This window comes from Engraulis encrasicolus, chromosome 12 (assembly GCF_034702125.1).
Source record: "Engraulis encrasicolus isolate BLACKSEA-1 chromosome 12, IST_EnEncr_1.0, whole genome shotgun sequence".
Lineage (NCBI taxonomy): Eukaryota > Metazoa > Chordata > Actinopteri > Clupeiformes > Engraulidae > Engraulis > Engraulis encrasicolus.
Genome location: NC_085868.1, coordinates 13561734 through 13584978, shown reverse-complemented (window position 1 = coordinate 13584978; position 23245 = coordinate 13561734). Strand labels below are relative to the sequence as shown.

Sequence of the window (23245 nt, the reverse complement as noted above, 5' to 3'; positions counted from 1 at the left end):
TTGTGACACAGTACATTGAAAAGTGTGAGTTTGGATAGTGTTACACAGTATAGTAGCCTATAGTGTTAGTGTAGTGTAGTATAGTGTACAGTATAGTGTTACTATGCACAGCATGCTGTACTGTAGAGTGTGCTCTTATTCCCACTAAGCTACACACCACTAATACATAATATTCTCAACACTCCTCTTTTCCCAACCCAGTTTTTATCTGTCTGTTTTTTTAATCACAGAATTCAAGGTGGTGAAGTACAGGGGCAAAGACTGCAGTGAGAACTGTGTTTGTTTGAACATGGAGTTCATAGTAAATAAACAAAAGAGTCCACCTCATCAGCATCTTCAATATGCCCTTTAGGGAGGGTGAAATTAGGAGTTTGTCATGCTCGAAGCCTCAGGTAGTGTCACGGAATGAGCTAAGTAATTGATTAATTAACCCAGTAAATGAGGAGTGCATTTAACATGGTGGGAGTGCAAACAGCATCTGTCACACTGACAGAGATGGAATCACAAAGGCTTGGGACTTTAGGATGACGATATTGCGAGCCAGTGGCAGAACAATTGCACACAGGGCCCCAGGGCAAAACACTGATAGAGCCCCCATACAGCCTGCCAATGTCACAATAGGGCCCTCCCTATCAATACTGGAGGGCCCTGGGCCCAGGGGCAAATGCCCTGCTCGCCCCTCCTATTAGCTCTGCCCCTGTTGCGAGCCTTGAAAGGGAATGTTAATTAAGCACAATAACTCATACACAACAACACAGAGTATAGGACCAAGTGGGTGTTCTCCAAGTGTTGATTTGACAGTGTAGAGTTTACTGTGCAGGCACTGTTCATGAAGGTGTGTGTGTGTGTGTGTGTGTGTGTGTGTGTGTGTGTGTGTGTGTGTGTGTGTGTGTGTGTGTGTGTGTGTGTGTGTGTGTGTGTGTGTGTGTGTGTGTGTGTGTGTGCACTGTAAGAAAAATGCATACAAAATGCACAGTGTGTGTGTGTGTATGTGTGTGCATGTGCATGAATGTGCATGAGCAGTGTTTGTGTGTGTGGGTGGGTGTTTTTGTGTGTGTATGTGACCTGATGTAATATGTTGGATGTGTATAGAGAGCTAGCATGCACCCGGCTGAAATTCTTTGCGTATGTGGTCAATGCAACAACTTCTGATTCTGAAAAGAAGGCCAGACACAAGTCATTGCAGTCGATGGTGCGGGCAGTAGTGCAGGGATGGCCCAAGGGCAGATTTAAAGTCAAGGATGAAGTGTGTCTGTAGTTTTTTTTTTCTTTCAAGTGCAGTGTATGATGTAATATTATGAGGTGAGAGAGACTGACTCAGACGTGAAATCATGGAGGGGTCTTAGAGCTCAAGTCATCATGCAGAGGAGTCGTGCTGCACATATAGGAACTGAAAGCTGAGACGAGCAAGGGAAGAGCAAGTGGAATGTGTGTACTAGTCTGGTGTGCATCTCGAAACACACACACTGGAATGTATGCGCAACAGATAAGTGGATGTGCGGCAACAGTGAAAACCCAATGTGCTCACACCGTCCCATTGGGACTTCACAAGGTAGGTATAGATTTGATATTAAAGGGGTATGCCACTATTTTGGGGCTTAATACAGTTAAAATCGTTGGCCGGGGTTTATAAAGGTAGTAAAGTGTCTTATTTTTCATGTAAGCCGTTGTCTTGCTTTAAGACAAGTTAAAAGAGGGAGCATGCTACATGCTACACGGATCCATTGACTTTCACCAGCTTAGCTACATATTCCCTCTTTTAACTTGTCTTAAAGCAAGACAACGCTTAACATGAAAAATAAGACACTTTATCACCTTTATAAACCCCGGCCTACGATTTAAACTGTATTAAGCCCAAAAATAGTGGCATACCCCTTTAACAGTCTGTATAATTTTTTGACTGCATACTTTAGTTCTGCTTGACAAGTTGACAAGACTAGATCCGTATGTAACAGTGAAGAGTGCACCAGTTCAAAGCTATGGTGTTCTCAACTCCAGAGGTTTATGTACGTGTCATTATGTAATATTCTTGTCATTTACAGTATAGCATGCTGCATGCACTGATTGTTGTGCAAGAAACGATTGTTTGAAAACTTTATATTCAGTGAATTACAAATGGGCTGTTAATCGTTCAAAATGTAAGATCAGTCTTGTGTTGTACTTTGTAATGCAACTCACCACTAATTCTATTAACTCTGCTCAGTTCACTTGTGATTTTAAAGAATGCCAACTGATTGGCACCACCTTCCTTTAAAATGAATTCCAGACTCTCTGTTTGCATCATCGGGGCCGGATTATCCATAAGGGCCAGTGGCACAGTGCCCAGGGTCACCAACCATTAACAGCTAGTTAGGGGGGCCGCACCACATCACAGAACCTTAATCAATATTGTCTATAAAGGGGGCACCACGGTGCCTTAATACGGCCCTGTGCATAATAGCCTCAAGAGGCCTCTTATAGATTTCTTCAGGACATCCCCTTCTATCTCTCAATTTCCCCCCCCCCCCCCCCCCCAGATATTCTGAGGTGCTTATGTGATGAAACGCGACTTCAGTGTAGGCATTGTGCACTTCCTCAATGTCTCTTCATTTTGTCCACATCCTGAGAATAGGCATTGACATCGGAAGACAAGCACGCCTGCTGCTTGTGCCACAGTAAGACGAGTGTGAAGGTTTTGTATCACTCCGAAGGTCTATAATTAGCTTGGGCCACAGCATATATAGGAGTTGTTTCAGTCTGTCGGTGGCAACAGGCTCTGCTCAGGTCTATCCCAAGAAACGCAACTGGTGGTGAGTTGAAGCATCAACCTTTCAATCAATGGGTTAACGTAAAATGCATTTGTCAACATGCCGGGATACCATGTGTGTGGCATTTCTTTTTTATGTAGTTAAATGTAGCCCTGGCCTCATTCCCTGTAGACTTGAGGAAGTGCTATGGTATGTTTGCCAACCCATGCCTCCTCAGAGGCGTAAACAAAACAGTGTCCAGAGGCTGTTTATCTTAAAATTTCTTTGTTCGGGAGTTTGAGGGTGACAACATTTTCGCAAGTTAATATTTCGATTGTGTTAGGCTGGGTAATGCAAAGAGACTCTTTGATTTTGATGAAGTCCTCTCACTGTTTATTTGTAAACTGAATCTGTGGAAATGGTTTAAGGGTTCTTGTTCAAAAACTTAATTTATCAACTTAGCAACATCTTTTCCTATGACTTACAAAACATTTTTGCAGTGGGATTTAAACATTTAAAGCATCGTGCATAACACTGTGTGCACCTATTAACAGTGACAGCATCATCGATCTTATGGGTACCATTTTAACGAGGAACGAGGGACCACATCATCAAGGTTTTTTTCTACATTGGTTTCCCCAAGATTATCAAACTAGGAAAACACATTTTCATAATTCTGACACACCCAGAATCCTGATATGGATACTAATATGAATACATAAGCCTGAGGTTTAATGAGTAATTAATTTCTGTTTCAGTAATTTAAGTAATGCATAAATGTCCATACTGAAAGTCTGCTCTCCAGGTATACTCTCTTTATTCAAACAATTAATGGAATTCAGTAAGGTGACAAATTCAGCAGTAGTCTATAATAGACAGAGACATTGTTTTTAGCTCATATGAACAATAGTATAGTGTACTGAAGAGTCTTAAAATGAATGAAATTATGTGTCGTAGGCAAGCACATCCAAATAGATCTAACTGTTCACTGCTGACTGATTGCCAATTTGATATTTCTTCCTAAGAGTAAGAGTATGAAAATTCCACTTTGCTGAGGCCAGTTGCAGGACAAAGGCATGTCTGACAGTAAAGAGTAGAAGTTTCTCCGCTTTGAAGGTTTATTCAGGTCATACAACGTTTTGACCCTGAAGACCCTGTTGGGCCGAACCTGAATAAACCTTCTAAGCGGAGCTACAGTGTGTGGACTTCTACTCTTTCTACAATTTGAGATTACCACTTACCAACTTGTACTTGACTTGTCGATATAAAACAAGACCATAGGCAATACAGCCTCAATATAAACTGCAGTGGTACAAAACAGAATAATATCTGTTATCGTGCACAAATACTCCAAAAAGCAATTTCATTTCTGACTGACTGACCAACTGATATAGTGGTGTATAGTGTCTGGTTCATACTACTAAAAAAGTGAGCAATTGTAAAAACTACACAATATTGTATGTATCAAAATGTTTGATGGCAGGGACATATTTACTAAGGGGTGCAACGCACTCAACTCAAACAAAGTGAACAACTGGGTGCTCATTCCTCGAGAATATATGAATTAAATAAAGAGCAGGACAGCACTCCAAGTTTTGTGGTTTATTGCCCTTCAGACGTTTTGGGGTTAACCTTCTTCAGTGTCGGGCAAAATGTACAAAATTGCATTAAACCATAACCACAAGACAACAAGCTTAAAGAAACAGTTATAAAAATGTCTCTTCAACTTCCTTTACAGTTATGGGTCATCTTGCTTGTGTCTCAGTAGGAAACGACTTGAGGAGGAGTTTATAAATAGAGCTGAGCAGGTTGTAAATTCTTTGACATCTCTCATTTAAGAAAGCCGACAGTAGCCTTAGGTGGCTTGGTGCAAATGTCACAGGCCTGGGTATGGCAGAGCGAAACAAACAAACAAGGTTGGCCGGCCAAACCACAGTTTTAACAGTGTCATAAACACATCTTTTTAGTAGCCATTCGATAAGACATGACATCCATGTAGGCCTACCCCTTTTGACAATGTTTAAACCTACGTTAGACTGTGTCACAGTGGTTGCACTGGTAAAGTTATAAAAGACCCTTGTCATTGCCTACCCATTGACTGCATGGATTACATATTTATCTGCCCTTTTTATTGCCAGGTAAAGGTGGTTGTTTGTTACTATGAAATACGACACCACGTTGGTAATTAATATTCGTGTTTATTAGTAATATTAACTATATACCCTATATGACTGCAAGTAAGTGTGTGGTTACTGCAATATTATGTTGATGGGAATATGACAATAGAAATAGAATAGAAAGTTAAAACAACTCACACATTTTTTTTCTTTGAGTCCCTTTGAAAAGGAAAAGAAAATCTGTAGTCTTTTCTCATTATACTCCTCCCTGGCTCACAACTAAATGTTGGAAGGAGTTTGCCACTGGCATCTCTGCTATGCTAGGCTATTTTTGTTGCATTGATTTTCTGCTGCCTCCGGAGGCACAAAGTGGTATTGTGAGAAAGTTCAGTGTAGGGCAAGCTTGTTAGCATACTGCATTTAGCATGTAACAGAGCAACACATTGTTACACAGACTCTCCCCCCAGCACCCAGGCTCATATCAGCAGTTATATGAAGTTTATGAGCAAAGCTCACAGATAAGTCACCATTTTTATGGAGAAAGATGGACTGTAATGCAAATGTACTTGGCTTGAATTACCAGGCAACATATCATCAGGCATATTATGTTTTTGTGTATGGCTTTTTGTAACAAACTGGTAACTGTAAATGTTCTTCTTTTTAAATCACAGGAGCAATAAGTAATGGCTGAAGAACCATATGGGCGATAACTTGCCTAAGCACAGACACCAAGCAGAGACATATCCCTAAGCAGAGACGGCAATACTTTGAGGACTGTAATACTTGAAGGAGTGCCACCATATTTCAGAACCTGAGAGAAGCAAGGTCACAAGAAAGCAACAACCCTCCAAGTACCCTCTCAGTTGGCATGCCTGCGTCTCAAGAAGGAAACAATCTGTTCAGAGCAATCATCTGTTCCATTCCGTGTCTTCTGAAACTGGATATGTTCAGTCAGGAGGTTTAAAAGTGGACACAATGAGTGTGGAGCCAGCAGGGAGTGCTATGGGTGGTAAACATCCGAATTACAATTTGTATGGCGAGATAGTGTCAGTCTGCTGGGCTGAGAAAGAGAAACACAAATTTAGGACTGCCCAATTTTGTGAGAGGAGTGTACCCGTATCTGAATGGGAAGCATCTTGGCAGGTCACCAGAAATGTACTAGGTCTTGACAGTGCAAAGGGCAGATGGGAGGAGGAAGTCAATGACTTGGATGAAGAGGACGAGGATGTGAAAGAAGAAGAAAAAGAATGTGGAATTGATGAACTAGTAAAAAGGCTCAAGCCCAAAGATAAAACCAAAACTGTAAAAGAACGTATCGATGGTCTGTTTGCATTTCACTTACCTCATCAATGGAATGAGGCTTGGAAACAACCTAGAACACAGCCAAAGGAATATCATTGGACACAGAATGACTCTACTGTCACACAATATGGGTCAATGATCCTCCAACCTCACATAAGGAATCATCTTGCAGACTGGAAGGAATCATGGAGATGTTCAAAGCTCCGACCCAGTTTTGGCAGGCCCTCAAAGACTGAGTGGAAAAACTCAAGTTTATTGGGTAATATGCTGAAAACAAATCAACAACATTGGATGAGAAAGGTAGCTCTTGAGAAATGTTCGGACCATATTGACAGCTATGGGGTATTTTGTATTCCAAGAATGAGAATGAGAGCGGAAGTGCTGAACTTCACAAGCTCAATTGAGAAGTTCAAGTTTTCATCCCAATGGAAGCACTCTTGTAAGTATGCAAAATCCAAACAAATTGCTAACATTATTGAGATCGGAGACACCCAATCTGAGTCAGATTTGTCGAGGGCATGGAAACTAAAAAAGGCCTCACAACACCAAGACAACAGTCATCTGAATGGAGGCTGGTCCTTTACGGAAAACATCAAACAAGATAGATGGCAAAGAGAACATGGGAAGTATGGCCACAATGGCCCAAATGGTGTTGGAGACTGGGGAGACTCCTGGGGCACCACTGGGGGGCAGTGTCCTGCCGTTTGTACAACAGGGGCACATGCCTTAGCCCTGCAGCAGCAGCTCCAAAAATACCTCTATGAGGCAGGATGGGGGGACTCCTGGCAGCTGTCTGGCAGGAAGACCCACCATGATGACACTCCGTCTGAGATACAGAGTCTGAATTCACTGGAGTTCCCAGCACTTAAAAGGTGCAGGCCTCCACAAACAGAAACATGGCTCGAGGAGTCCATGATAATCTTGCCCCGGAAATCCCTCCATTGTAAGACAGGAATGGGGCAGTTGAACAGATCCTCTCACAGTGAAGTCTTTCATGACACAGTGACTCAAACAAACTGGATGGATTCTTGGAAGGTGGCCACACTCCAAGAACACCATACCAGGTTCAAGTTCAAAAGCAAAGTCCACCTATTCAATCCTATTCTGGAGGAGGAGGAGGTGCCTCCCTGGGCCAGAACCTGGAAGTTTATAAATCTTCTCAAACGCCAGGACAAGCTTCTCTGGGATGTTGGCTGGGAGACCTGCGATGTGCACGAATGGTCTCCCTTTCCTAAATATGTTCCTCTCCCACCTGTGCCGTCAGAATGGAGCATGTCATGGAAGATTTGTGGAACAGTGTGTGAAGAGAGTGATGACAAAGGTCACCACTACTCCTGTCACAGCACAGATAAATCATGTGGCAAATCGTGCAGATCTGTTGTATTTAGCTCAGTCATTACACAAAAAATAGATAAAACAAAATGCAGACTTTACTCTGAAATTGAGAAAACCTCGCCTATTTTTTCTCAATGGGTAAACTGTAGAAAGTTAGCCATAACCCAAAAATGGACAGTGGGAGGGGGGTCTACCACAGCACCTGAAAGCAAAGAGTTGGCTGAGAAGAAATCACTCAAGTGCAATGACTCAAAGACACCTGGAGAGGGAGAGGAAGCTTGGTCTGTTTGGGTGAACTCCTGGAAGTCTCGCCTGCCTTCTTATTCTCCAGAAAAGCCGCCACGTAAGTACATTTTGAAAAAGTCTAATAACTTGGTAAATCTTGGTTTCATAAATGTTCACTTAGTGCTTCATATTATATCATTATATGAATGACTGATTTTAGTCATGATCATGATCCCGTCATATAAAGTCTTACAGCAGATAGTAGATGTTGCTGATTAAAATGTGTCAAAACATTAATCTGTGAGGTCACGATAATATTTTTTTTATTACTAAAACAACAATATAAATTCCACATAATTGAAAAGTACAACATTTATATGTGTGTTGGCCATCTAAACATTTAAATAAATAAAGCCTTTTTTGTGCTGTAATAAAGACACTAAACAGATTGGTTGTGCTGTTTTCTTTTACTTGTCTGTAAAACTGAGACACAAGTATTTATGTGTCAAAACTTTCAAACTTGATCGCATCAATTAGCTATATGATGCAAGAAACATAAAAGTTTGAACTAGTGTGTAGGCCCCCACATTTTGCACATTTTGAAATGGATAATATGAAATGCAAAGTCACACTTATAGTAGTATAATAACATTGAAACACAATAAGTAGGCCTATTATAATTGTACTATTAACATACAAGAATACAATAAAACCTGGCATTGATGTATCTGACCTTTCATATGAGAAATAGCTAGGTCATACCGTACATGCGCAGCCTACTATAACAGTGCAACAGCTCCTGCCGAAAAGCAGCTTTTAAAAACTGATTTGTGCATTTGCAACCATGAAACAGTAGGAGGCGAACAGTATGGTGTGCCGTAGGGTTAGCTGAAACTGTTAACTGATCTGTCATCACCTGATCATCACCACAGGGCCATAAATCCCTGACCACTGCTACTTTAACAGGCAAACTCAGTAGACTGGCAGCCGAGAAAATAGTCTGGAAGCCAGAGGTTAATCCCTAAGCTGATATCAGATGTCTTAAATGAAAACCACACCTCCCCAGAAATAACTAAATATATGTTTTCAAATGGTTTGAAACCTCCATCTCCAGCCAACAAGCTGTATCCATCTTATCCAAATTCCCACAACTCAGCAACACTTGATGCAGCTTCTAGAAGCAGATACAAGGTCTTGGCACCATCATTTACCGCAAAAAAAATCCAGTTTTTACAAGTCTTATGAATACCAGGGATGCTAAAACAGTTTCATGAGGTTTACGTAGCCATTTACGTAACCACTGTTAGTTTTTGTTGTATTTTCATAAAGTGAGTTTTTTAACGGGAAAAATGGGGGTGGCTCAGAAAACCATTTACTTCCAAATATGTAGGCCTATATGACACAAAATTACATTATAAATGAGCTTAGATATGATCATACTGTATGCAGTACCTATTTCAACTAATGCCTCAGGTGGTACATTGCAGGAGTATGATTACAGGTATACTTCCATGTTTGTCAATTTCAGCATGTTATTGGTTATTGTGTTGGCTTCATAGCAAATTAAAATGAGTCATTCTTGTTTGCGAATTGTACCTGTAAATGCATTGCTATGTTGCACCACCACATGACTCACCCAAGCGTGAAGTGCCCTTTAGGAAGGCATCTAACCCTACATTGCTGTGGCGACTTTCCCCGTAAGTCTCCCTTGTAGTGTAAGCTAATGCAATGAGTCAAATATGGTTGCATATCTCCCAGTCAAGGATACACATTCTTGATCAACATTACACAGTGCTCTGATGTACTAGTTCTGCCATAATCCTTACAGTGTCATGATTTCAAGCGTGTAAATTCTGGCACATTTTTTCCAGCTCAGTTGTTTAGGTGGCAAAATTGATTGAAGATACCTCTTCTTTTTAAAGTAGGCCTGTGCCCCCACTACAAACCAAAGCTTGAAGACACAAAATCACAGATTGAATAAAAAGAAAAAAAACACAACCATTTTGAAAGGTCATAGTCAATGACAAATGGCATCAAATGCTTTTCCCATCTCCAAATTATACTATGACAGCTTTATATCTGGACAATTAAAGCATCAAATACTTTTAAGAGGTTGCACTTTAAATGACCTATGAAGCCATAAATTATATGAGGTAGGCCTAGTTGTATTATTATGAAATTATATCAATTCCTTCTGTATATACTTAACCATGGCTTTTAAAAAAAGAACTATTAAAAGATCAAAACTTCTGTGTCCACCCAGATATTTCTTTCAAGTTAAGCAATGAAATCATGGTAAAATATTATTTGTGATATGAAGCACTAAGTAAAGGCCTAATTGATATCTTGCATGCGAGTGATCTTGTGCATGCTCTGCAGTTCACTTGCCTGTGGCACATCATGTAAAAGTCCTGTGTGTGTGTGTGTGTGTGTGTGTGTGTGTGTGTGTGTGTGTGTGTGTGTGTGTGTGTGTGTGTGTGTGTGTGTGTGTGTGTGTGTGTGTGTGTGTGTGTGTGTGTGTGTGTGTGTGTGTGTGTGAGAGAGAGAGAGAGAGAAAGAAGTATGCCTCAGAGGTGAGAATATTGATTCTCCATGTGTGAATGATATGGACCCTCTCTGCACACTTGTCTACATGCAACTTATGGCTGTATGGTATCAGTTGCATACCAGCAAAAAAAACCTTGTATTACCACAATCCTTTTATCCCGAGATCCAAATATCTGGTCTGCAGCCCTGCTTTGTTGGTTGGTAGAGATGGCGTATGTCATGGGTTTGGCCTCGGATGGCAAAGCCCCTGCCATGAATTCCTTTTGCCTTCATGTGCTATCAATAGGGGATTTCATCAAGTTGAATGAGCTGTCTATTGCATGGTATGTGTGGTGATCATTAAGATCAGCTGGTCCAGCATGGTTACGTCATTGTACGCAACCAGGGCTGGGGTACATTTCTTGAAAGCATAGTTGTTAGCCAGTTAGTAACTTTGATAGTTGCCAATGGGAAATTGCATTGCGAAAGTAGGGTCATTTCATGTGAAATCAGACACTTTGTGACTCATACTTGCTGTGCTTGTTTAGTAGCAAGGTAGCACCCCAAAACTGCATTTGTGTGAATCTGACACCAATATTAAGGTAGAAACAGACTAGCAAAGGTTTACATACGGGGGTAGGACACTATGCATTCAGCCTTGATTATATCAGTCAGTGTAAGTCACAAAAAGATGTCTGAGGTGTTTGAAAGCTCTTTTCTGGCTCTACAAATTACACACACAGCGTGGAATACAACAACCTTCAGAATATGAATTATGATACATTTAAAAATTAAAAGATGAATATAAAAAAATGTAAATTTAAATTGGTCGGTTTCTTGTCTAAACAGCCTGTAAGGTCATAAACAACACCTGAAAATGGGGTGTTTGGTTCTTTATTAAATTCAGCGATAATGGGACATAAAGGTTGAAATGAGTTGAGTAATGAGTAATGAGTAATGAGTAATGACGTAGTAATAGAGTTGTGTCAGGGACAGGACTGGATTGGCCATCTGGCATAACAGGCATTTTCCCGGTGGGCCCCACACCCTCGTCGGTCCCTATTCCAGGTACTCAAAAACTACACAGCTTCTGCCCATTGTCAATTGACACAGTGGAGGCTAGACCATTTCAGCATTCACAGAAGGCAGGGTTGAAAGAATAAGCTCAGTAATTGAATTTTCTAATCCATGCTGTTTGTGTAATTTGTAGAGCCAGACAACAGCTTTCAAATAACACCACAGACATCTTTTTGTGACTTACACTGACTGATATAATCAAGGCTGAATGCATAGTGTCCTACCCTCATATGTAAACCTTTGCTAGTCTATTTCTCCCTTAAAATTGGTGTCAGATTCACACAAATGCAGTTTTGGGGTGCTACCTTGCTACTAAACAGGCACAGCAAGTATGATTGAAATCTGTGTCGGTCGGGTCCCAAAGTGTCTGATTTCACGTGAAATGACCCAGTAGCTAATGTAGTGTGCGACTATGGTTTTGAGAAACGCACCCCTGGACTGGTAATCTGCTATACAGGACATTTCCTGGTTGGTCAACAGCCCTCAGTGGCCGATACTGTTGGGTTTTTATGTACTTTTTACAGACTAGCCCACATTTTAGAGGGGGTCACGCAAAAATGCCCAGACCTCCACAGTCCAGTCCTGTACACAAAATTGTTTTTACTGTCCGTTGAGACCTCTACCTCCGGAATTTATGGCTTATCAATGAACCCTTGACCTTTCTCAGGTGTCATTAAAACTCGTTTGTGTGGTGGGCAAACATTGGGAAGCATACCAGCCCCAATCCCTGCCAAAAACAGTAGCCAGGGAACATTTTGTACTAAGACTATGTATATCCCTCCACAGAACATACTTTGGCCATATATGCTTTAGGAGCTCTGATATAAATAGCAGGTAAATAGCACATGACCAGGGTTCACATATGTTACACCGAGCCGCACTACAGATAGGATGCATTTCACTGGCCTAATTTATATATTTGGACGTTTGCCAATTGTCATGCCAAGCCCTGGTGCCTTACTGCCCACGCACATGTACAACTTGAATCACAATTGCATCACAATTGACACCATAGCCTTTGGTGCCAAAGTGGAAAACGACCGTTGTGAAAACTGTTTGTTCAACATCATGACCTCTTTGCATGTAACTTCATATGTTGCTGGCATGGCACGAGTTGTACACATGCAAGCACACAAGGGTACGCAAACCGCATTGCTATACCGGGTAACATACAGTTCCCAGACTTGAATGTATGTTCCAGGACACGCAGCATATCGTCATGCCTTCTCTTCAGCACAGTCTCACATTTCATCCTCTGGGGCACTTTAAAGATAATGTTAATACCATCGAGTTCACAGATTCTCATTAACAAGTAATGTAAGATCCATCAGCCGATTATTGACACACCAACTGATTAGTGTACATAACCTTGCACATGTTTGTGTTAAGGTCAATGTATCCATTACACCGTAATTGAAAAAGCTGTTAGAAGTTTAATAAGGATTTCGATGACAGAGTGTGTGAATAGTATAAAAATAGGCACAGTGCATCTACTAATAAAAATAGCACTTCTTTAAATTTAATTTGATAATGCCATCACATATTTATGTGAGGTTTTTTTAGATTTAAACAGGTGATTTTGTTTCACCACTGCAGTTACATTTCATTGCTGCTAAATTCTGAAAAATTCTGAATAACAATATCGACACTCTCACCTGTTACTTTAGGAATACCACCAGTTTAACACATTTAATCACAACAATGAAAATAAACTATAAAATAATTTAAAAATATTAAATATCATACCATTCACTTGGATGTTTCCAAATACATGATCTTTTGAGTTTCGGAAATCTAATCAGGGAATCTTTTTAAAATCTGGCATCAATTTCTGTAGCCAGTCACCACCACAGAAAAGGACTACCAGCTGACGAGGCACAGCCCTTGTGGTCTGTGTCTTCCAACACCATTAGAAAAATTTAAGAGCTGACAAATCAGACAGGCATGGTGCCAACATGGACATAAACCCAAAGGCATGGCAAGGTTTGCACAGGAGCGTCAACTGAGCGTTTGCATGGTCTTCCTATAGGGCTACATACCTTTATCTAGGCAAAGAGGTGGAATCATAACAATTCGTCCTTGAGTATAGGTAGCAAGCACACACAGAGCTATCCAAAAAATGGCCTATTCAAGCTAAAAATGTCCGCTTTCCAGCAAAACCCGTAGAGGCTCAGAAGAGTCATGAAAATAAGCTGTTCTGCTAGTATGGCAATTGTAACGCACTCTCTCCCTAAAAGAATTAAACTCTCAAATGAACTTAATGGGAATGACTTTCACGTTTATAACGCAGCCATGGGAACCGCGACATGAGTGGGATAATCGCTGACGTGGCATTTGGGAAACTGAAATTACAGTGTTCTTCGCATCGCTTCGTGGTCACTTAAATGTGCATTACAGTGTGCCGCCGAAATGCCACGTTGTCCATTTTCTACCGTCACTAATACGCCCATTGTGCACGTTGTTGTTAATGACTTGATGAAAATGCTAGATTAGTATGACATGATGGGGGACATTAACAACTCATGAACACCGGGAGGGAGGGACACTCTTTTTTTGTTTACTGAATCAAAATTCCAAAGCAGTTTTAGGCTCTGTTTCCACATAGCTGGATATTTTTATATGCGGATATTTTTTTCTCGTGGTTGCATTGGTTTTGGCCTTCCGTTTCCACGTAGCAGATATTTAAAATCCAGGTATAAAAAGCAGGAGAAAAAAATATTGCGTTAAGGGGCCTGAAACGCATTTGTTACAATGGAGGATTTATTTTTATCCACATGTTGCGTTTACACCTAACCAAGAGAAAAAATACCCTGCTAAAAAAATATCCTGCTACGTGGAAACAGCACCTTATTCTCAAAGAGTTGTGGCCATCAGGCCATTGACAGCTAGTGAGTGAAGATGGAAGGACGTAGAGAGTAGCCTACTGTGCTCCCCCGCTGACAGACAGTGAGGAGTCCTTGAGTGCAACCAGACTCAAGGACAGACAGGGTCCATCTGCTTCTAGCTGTGCCAGGAAACGTGGAAAGTAATTAATAACAAAAGGACACAAGGACCATATCTCAAAATCAAAATTACGAAATGTTATCTCGTGACTCCTCTAAATGGATTCTCAACATGTGTGAATTAAGATATAGGCCTACAGTATTTAGATATTTCGAATCAACATAGATTAAAAAAAATGTATGGATGTATTGAAACAGATAAGTTGGAAAGTGTAAGACTGAGCTCACAATTATTTAAACGGCTACGTATAATGTACAGATATACGTAGTGATATTATGTGCCATGATGGTTTGTTATGCCCTTGTGGTTCCACTGTGTTGTCAGACGTGTGCTGCAATAATTGACTTTGACATTTGAACAAATAATAAAAAAAACACATTTGAAAAAAATTATCTGCTGTAGTATTCTAAATAGTAATTCTGCTCTGGAGACCTTTTCAGTTCAGTGGTGTACAGTCATGCTGATTGCTTGAGTAATTGTTTTTTATATAATCTATAATTGCACTGGGACAGAACAGGTGTTAGGAGGCCTGCACATTATATACTTCTGCATTTATTTGGAGATTTGAATGAAATAGCAACTGTATTGTATGTGAAAAAGATCAATCATGTATGTACATCTATGAATATCAGAATAATGAAAGGAATGAATAGATGATTGGGAAGCTGAATTACGTCAATCAAGGAGACAGAAAAAGCAACCTACAACCACTTTGGTATCGGGAAAAAGTTTTATATACATTCACATTTATATGCATGCACACACAGAGACACAGAGACACACGCATACGCATACGCATACGCACGCACCAGGGTTGGAAATAAGCACCCGTCTACCCGCCAAGGACGGGTAAATTTCAGGGCTGACTGGTAAATGTTTCAATTCACCAGTCACTTTGACTGGTAAAAATTGCTAGTGACTGGTAGATTTTAAAATCTACCTGCCACAATGACTGGTGGGGAAAAGAATTAAGTTCCACCCCTGGCACGGACGCACACACGCACACAGTGGCGCATGCACACGCACACATGAACACACCTTTCTTCGCCCCTTCCCGTCATTCATTTCCTTACACACTCTCTCTACCTGGGTTCTGCTTGTGTGTGTGTGTGTGTGTGTGTGTGTGTGTGTGTGTGTGTGTGTGTGTGTGTGTGTGTGTGTGTGTGTGTGTGTGTGTGTGCGTGTGTGTGTGTGTGCGTGTGAGAGAGAGAGAGAGAGAGAGAGAGAGAGAGAGAGAGAGAGAGAGAGAGAGAGAGAGAGAGAGAGAGATGGACTGACAGACATATAGAGTCTGAGCAAGAGAGATAGGAAGAGAGAGAGAGAGAAGTATGCCTCAGAGGTGTTTATGCCGCTAATGATGGACCCATGTTGTTTTGCTCATCCCTCTGCTGTTAGATCCTCCTCCCCTCCAAAGCCCTCCGCGGGAAGCCTTCATGTGTCACCTGCTCAGTAGGAGCCTCTTCCATTCCTCCAAACTCCAGGGCCAGGCTTGCTATTGGGGGAGCCAATTTAGGCTGGTTGCAGGCTGGCAGGCAGGCAGGCAGGCTGGCAGGCACCACAGCGTGCCATTGAGGATCAGGGCCACTGACAGCTTTGGCTGGGCCCGGGACAAAGTTATCTGAGTGGCTCATACACTCAACACATACAATGTAGTGGGGACTCAATTCTGCACCCCCCCACCCCACCCTTCACCCCTTTGTCCCCCCGCCTTTCGACTTCCCTGCCGTGGGTACAGTGTACTCGAGGGGGGCTGCTGGTTGCTGCGGAGATGTTAGAGGGGGGACTTCCTGTAGGAATTTCTTCTGGCCACTTGCCGAGCTGCTGACTGACTGAAAATTTCTGTGGCTCCGAGTGTATACATTTGGCCCATACTGTACATTCCCTAATGTCTAAATTTGTCTTCAGGGTGTTGTGTGTGTTTGGGGGGGGGGGGGGTAAAACTAGCAGTGCTTTGTTGGGATAATGGTGTTCTATTCATACTGTTTGAACCCGCGGTACCCTGCTGAGAGATACAGTAGGCCTATAGTTTGTTAGCAAGGTAGAAATACATTTTTTTCTCGCCCTCAGTTTTATACTTTTAGTTTGCAGTTAGTATTTTGGAAACTTCCTCACTTCATACTATAGCATTGTGGAAAAAAACAAACCTAACATTCATTTGCAACTTGTCAAATTTCACATTACTGCCTACAAGTTATCTCACGTGCAATCTTTCTGACTTGTTGGAGAAATGATAAGAAAATCAAGCATTAGTCATTAATTCTCATAGTTTCAATTGGTTGATGAGTTTTACTATTTTACTAATTTCCAAGAGGGATAATGCTCTAGCACAGCGGTTCTCACCCTTTTTTGAGTAAATGTCCCCTTTACCTCATCACAAGCCTGCCAACACCCCCCTTAGTATTGTCAAAATTAAATAGTCCCGCATTTCTGTCTCCTTCTCAATGCCCCCCCAAAGGCTTCCTGATGCCCCCGTGGGGGCTGTAGGGCTCCCATTGAGAAGCACTGCTCTAGCATTTGGGAAGCAAGGATCAACCAATGCCAAGGTGCAAATGGCATCGAACGTCACAGTGCACGATGTCAGCGCTTAAACAGGGCTTAACCCAGACTGAAAGTAGGCTAGCGTAGTACTCTACTTAGGGGAAGGAGGAAGGGGGAAGGGGGAAGACTTGGGTTGTAAAAATGCCCCATTTTGCATTCACATCCAAAATGGCAGCTGCTACTGCGCTCGATTTCTTATGGGGATATTTGGAAATACAAGCCATGCTCAATGTGGCCTTTATGTTTTGCACGTTCAAAGCTGCACTCACAAACACAAGCCCACACACAAGCAGGCAACTTTTTTACTTCAAACTTGTTTAAATGCTTTTTATTCAGTAATTTTAGTACTTTGTAAAAGTCCCAAAGGACAAAGTGCCAAAGCACTTCCAAGGGGTGCATGTATAGCGGAAGACTGACCTAGAACGTCTGTTGTCAGTTCCAGACTGGTACGCCAGATTTGTGACTGCTGGGTAACTAATAGGCCTACAAAACGCTGAAATAAATTCTGGGCCCATCCGTCCTCTTGCTCCCCATGGCAGACCATGCGAATCAATACAGGAGCACATGACATCACACATGAAACTCTGGTGGACATGGAGCCCAGAACGTGTTACGTTACCCCCTAAGCCAATAAAAATAGCCCACTCGGGGGATGCTGATCATATATACAGTACAGGTTATATATGACATGCTTGGTGTCCCAGTAAAAGCATTGTGGACAGGCCACTGAGGAGAGTAGAGAGGGGAGACAGTTTGCAGTGAAACATCAGCCACGGTAAGCAGCCTTCTGGTTACTTTACGCAAAAAAAAGTGGCTGCAAAAGCTTTGGTAATGTTTACGGCATCTGTGATGTATGTTTGAATGATGAATAATGAACGATTCATATTTGTTTTGCGAGAGCGAAAAGGGCATGGTGTTCATGAATGTTCATGTGCAAGAATTAATTAATTGATCCACTTCACCACTAACAGTAATAATGGCAGTAATTCCTTCGACTTTTACGGCCAGTTGGCATGAATAAACAAACACTTTTATCTCTCTGCAAAGGGGCAAACATCCCATTTTGTAGGACATGCCAATTAACCATTTTGCATGCCGCGCAAAATGTTATTACGATTCCCTGATTAAAAGTGATTTATGAAAATGTCAAACATAGGAATTTGCAGGTAAGAGTATGATAATATAATCGCCCGGTTAAGCTGCCAATTATCCGTGTTGAGCTGATTTCACTCTATCTTGTTTATGAACATCATTATCATGCTAATAATATCTCATCTGTTGGCCATTTAGATTGTGCGTGTACCTCCATCTTTTCTGCATGTTGCACAAATGCCCTTGTATCAGGCACGCTAGCTATTTGGCAACTGACAGATGAGAATGCATGTGGCCAGTGTCTCTGTCTTCAACCGTGTCAGAGCAGGCATCATAAATCACGCCGAATGCATGTTGTGAGCTAGCTGTTTATTTTAGAAGCTTTTATGATCGGCGGATATCTTTTGTATTCTATTTTAGTCTATTGCATTCGATGTTGACCATTCTTACTGTATATGAATGTAAGGAATGTCTATGTTTATTCAACTTTCAATCCTGGTCTATTCTTCTTTTCTATTCTATTCTATTCTATTCTATTCTATTCTATTCTATTCTATTCTATTCAGCTGAGGAAGTCGAGATGACTGAGAGGGCTGAGGTGACTATCGCCCTGGACGGCCAGCAGCTGCGTGACCAGTGGGAGACACGTTCCAATGAGCTGAAGGAGAAGGGGGATCTTGAGCGCAGTCGAGTAAAGAAAAGTGCCTTGAATGGGTGAGGACTGCACACACACGCGCGCACACACACACACACACACACACACACACACACTCACACTCACTCACTCACTCACTCACTCACTCACTCACTCACTCACTCACTCACTCACTCACTCACTCACGCACGCACGCACACACACACACACACACGCAACCACACGCACACACACACACACACACACACACACAGGCCTGCCGACATGGGAAGAAAACGGGTATGTTATTCTGGGCCCAGGGAGAGAGGGGGTACAGAGTTGTGTGCGCATTACATTATATTGAAAGGGATTCCTTTCAGATGATTTTCTCCTGGGCCCTGTCAAGACTGTCAACGGCCACACACATACACACACACACACACACACACACACACACACACACACACACACACACACACACACACACACACACACACACACACACACACACACACACACACACACACACACAAATTGTAAAAAAAAACCAGCCCTTCCATAAACCATGGCTGGCTCAATCTCAAGCACTAAATAAAGCATGTATGTGAAATTATTCTGTATTATCACTATCAATTAGTTGGTCCTGTTTCAGATTTGTTAAATACAAATCTAATGAAACTGATGAAAATACACATCTAATACAGATATAATTTCCATTACTTACTAAAAATCTGACCTGATCTACCTTTGACAGTAAATACCGCTGTACTGTACTTTCCACCATCACAATCAATGCTGTTGATGTGCCCATCTACAGTATGTTAGTGCAACTTTCACCGACACCTCTACACCTCAAGCCTCTGCTTTGTTATTTCACATTGTTTAAAGAAATTAAATACTCACTTTTCTCAATTTTTTGTCCTTGTCAGGCTGTTTCAAGAATGGAACTTCCGGCTTGCACAGAGACAGGGAGTCACAGGAGAGAAGAAGGGCAAAGACATGTCTGACTTCAGGAAGATTGTGATCACGCCACCCGAAGTAGAGCAGGATGAGAAAGCCCTGCAGGCTAAGTTCAAGGTCGCCCGTCCTCCTCCGAGGAAGGTGGCGCCACCACCTCCACCGCCACCAAAGCGTGAGCCTAAACCACCTCCTCCCAATAGAGAGCGGGCGCCACAGCCAAAGCCAGAGGAGAAGAAACCGGCAGCCAGAACACCCCAACCGGGCAGGGCACCACAACCAGCACCCAGTGCAGCAGGCGCACCTGCAGTCACCAAGAAAGTTGCTTACAAGGATAATCTGTCTCAGGCTGGCTGGGATCAGTCCTGGAAGATCCTGAAGCCCTTGATGGACATGGAGATGGCCATGGGCGCAGGGAAGAAGGAGGCAAAAGGAGGCAAATTCGACGCGCACAAGTATCGCTGTGTTCAGCGCTCATTGGAGGAAACATGGTCGGCGTCAGCAGAATGGAACAAGTCCAGCCCATTGCCGAAAAACGAAGTGCAGAAACATCATCCAAAGAGTCAGAAACCCATGAAGTCTGTTCAGCAGCCTGAGAGTTTCAGCGCCAACGACTGGGCAGAATCATGGAAGAGCCAAAACCCTGTATTTCAACAGCAAGAGGAGGCCTGGGGGCAGGAGTGGTCTGGCTATTGTGTGCACCCCAAGGATAAAACCAGCAATGCTGAATGTAAGGGAGAGAATCCCCAAGGATGGGAAGAATCGTTCAAGTCCTTTAAATATGAGCCAAAGAAGGAAGAGGAACACGTTGAATCGGAGGACTACTGGAAGAAAAAGGAATTGCGCTTGTACAAAAAGGGCTTGTTTTGTCCTGGTTGGTCCGAGTCATGGAAATCACCAGAGATGAAGAATGGGCCATCGAAAGTAACACAAAATGGGAATAATCACAGCGCTATTGTGGAAGTGTATTTAAGAGACTGGGCTGAGTCTTGGAAAGCATGCAGAAACCACAGCTGGAGCAAGGAGTCCTCACTTCAGCGCTACCGCATTTATTTCCACATGATGTCCAAACGTATTATGTTGAACAATGTAAGGAGCTTCCAGCTGGAAGAGCAGGTGCCAACTGCGGAGTGGACTGAGTCTTGGAAAGTAGCGAAAGGACAAACACAGGCTAAAGACACACATGAGGTCAGCGCGGCCCAAGAAGTAGACATTTCCCAGGTTCCTTTGCAGCTCCAGTTTCACATGTTGAACACCAAGTTCCCTGGCTGGGCTAAGTCCTGGTCCGTGGCCAAACCCCCCAGTGGCGGGGATGGTGCAGCACAGCCAAGTCCGCAGTGGAAGAACTCCTGGAAGCTCTCCAACCCAAATCCATCTGCTGGCGATGGCACAAAGGCAAGCCAAGACGTTGCATGTTGGTCAGACGAGCACAAGAATTACAGATACATTCAATCAGATGTCGAGGAGTATGTTACCCCAAGTGAATGGAGTGAATGCTGGCAAACCGTGAAGCCCCCACCAAAGGCTGAAGCGAAGCCAGAGCCTACAGAGGGAGAATCTATCCTGCATAGTCACAATCACGTGCATATCGGTCAATACCCTCTACTGGACTGGACCGACTCCTGGAAGTTCACAAGCAAGCGCACCAAGTCCTACACAGTATCTCTGTCACGCTGGGGCGACTCCTGGAAGTTCTCAAACCCCAACGATGAGCACATGCTCCAGGGGGAGAAGCAAGTGCACAAGCTGAGGGTTAAGGGCCACAGGTACCCAGAAAGTGCTGCAAAGGAGCCAGAGGTTGCAGAGTGGGCTACCTCCTGGAAGCACATGACACCTGACTCTCCAAAGCCTGACGCTCCTCGGGAGGACAGTGGGGAGTGGGGCGAGTGTTGGAGGCTCTCGAATCCCCAGCTGTTCCTGAAGAAAGAGGCCTGGAGTGAACAGGAGCACAGCGAGGAGCACCAAGACCTTACTCTGCAGCTGTCGTTCATGGCGAAGGGAGACAAAAAAGTCTTCAACCCCGAGTTCAGCCAGCCAGAATGGAATGAATCATGGAGGTTTATGAAACAGCAGGCAGAGCATAGAAGAGAATAAAATAACACCCTAAGATGAATTACCTTTAGGACTAGGTGATGCTGCACAATTGTGTTTATTTAATGTATTTTTTCCTTCATGCTTTTGAAACAGATGACTGATGTCCTCAAGGTTTACCAATGCGACATATAAACACTATTCACTCAAGGATTTATTATTTGAAACCATAAATGAATTCTTGCACAGCAAAAATCCAACAACAATAGATGTGTTTTGTGCTTTTGCATTTCACCCCAGGCCATAGCACAATAAGTCATTTCATCATTTTTTAAATGAATCAGCACCAGTGAGAATATCAAGCAGGGTGCTAGAAACTGCCTGTTCGCCTTACAAACATAAACCAAACGTATGCAAATACCATACCAATGTTTTACTAATAAATCATATAGCAAAGACTACTTCTTCCCTGTTACCAGATTGTATCTAGAACAGTTTATTTTCACTCATGTTGGAGCTAAAATAGTACAGCACATGCTAAATAGTCGTGGTTCACAAATGATTTACAAATAGACCTACTGTATGTATATTACATTTCCATGAGAAAATAACTTATTGATGACTTGTTGCAGTAGCAGTGATTTTCCATTTACGTTATTTCATTATTTTTGTGCATGTTGGGTGTTTTCTAAAACTACAGTATGCTCTCTCTGAGATTTATTACCTGTGATTAAGCTCATTAAAATGCAATATATACATACTAAGCGTGTGGCTTGTTTTTCCAACTTGTTTGGTTCATCTCAAACAAGGGGTGGTGTTGTATTATTATAATAATGTGGTGAATTTAGGTAAATTGGGCCACTTTGCATATAAGTGAATGTCCCAAACTGGCCCAATATACCTGAATTCACTATACATAACGCATAATACATAGTATTTACATTACATTAGTTTGTGGATCACTATATACAGTTGCTCTCTACATATCATTTTCATTTATATTTGTGTCATTACCACATTTCATGCCAAAAAATGTGTTATTTGCATGAAATCGGGGTCATTGAAACCTTTAATTCAGGAGATCACCTTACAGTATTTTATGTGCTTCACAATAAGTATTCGCTTACATTAAGTATGTACCAATAAAAGAAGTTAAAAAGATTAGACCTAAAAATATACTTAACGATCTTAAGGTCACTTCATCTTGTGCTCCCAAGTTTCCTTTCTGGGCATGTTCCAAGCTGTGAGACCCTCCTCAGCAACACAGGCGGCATGTGGGTGTATTTCACTGGTGGCAGGTGGCAGGGCTGGCCCAATCCTTTATTGGGCCCTAAGCAAAATATCATCCGGGGCCCCCCAATACCACCACCTACTCAGCATCAGATGCGTCATAATCTTATGGCCAAAAACATGGCTCATTGGCAGTAAGTGGCAGATGAGAAGGCAATGAATGGCTAGAGGAAGTGGAGGACAGTTCATGGCTTCCTCGATCTTTGCTGCTAGGGGGGGGGGGGGTGCTGGTGGTGTGGGGGCCCTAAGCCACCGCATAGTTCGCTTATGCCTCGGGTTGGCCCTGGCAGGTGGCACCAGGCCTGGATTGTAATCTGGTATACAGGGCACTTCTCGGTGGCCCGACAGTCCTCAAGGCCCAAAGGCAGCTGTTGTTCATGGGTTTTTTTTTG

The 23245-nt window shown here is 42.4% G+C and overlaps 1 protein-coding gene across 2 annotated transcripts; it reads left to right on the top strand.

The window, feature by feature from the left end:
- Positions 1–2748: 2748 nt before the first annotated feature.
- Positions 2749–22323, top strand: LOC134459340 (uncharacterized). Of its 2 annotated transcripts, XM_063211660.1 has the most exons (4): positions 2749–2789; positions 5515–7823; positions 18508–18655; positions 19505–22323. In XM_063211660.1, the coding sequence occupies exons 2-4, from the start codon at positions 5819–5821 to the stop codon at positions 21624–21626; spliced, it is 4275 nt and encodes a 1424-aa protein (XP_063067730.1). In that variant the 5' UTR covers positions 2749–2789; positions 5515–5818; the 3' UTR covers positions 21627–22323. The 2 variants fall into 2 exon arrangements, with proteins under 2 accessions (XP_063067730.1, XP_063067731.1); XM_063211661.1 differs by lacking the exons at positions 2749–2789; positions 5515–7823 and adding an exon at positions 16695–17624.
- Positions 22324–23245: the final 922 nt, after the last annotated feature.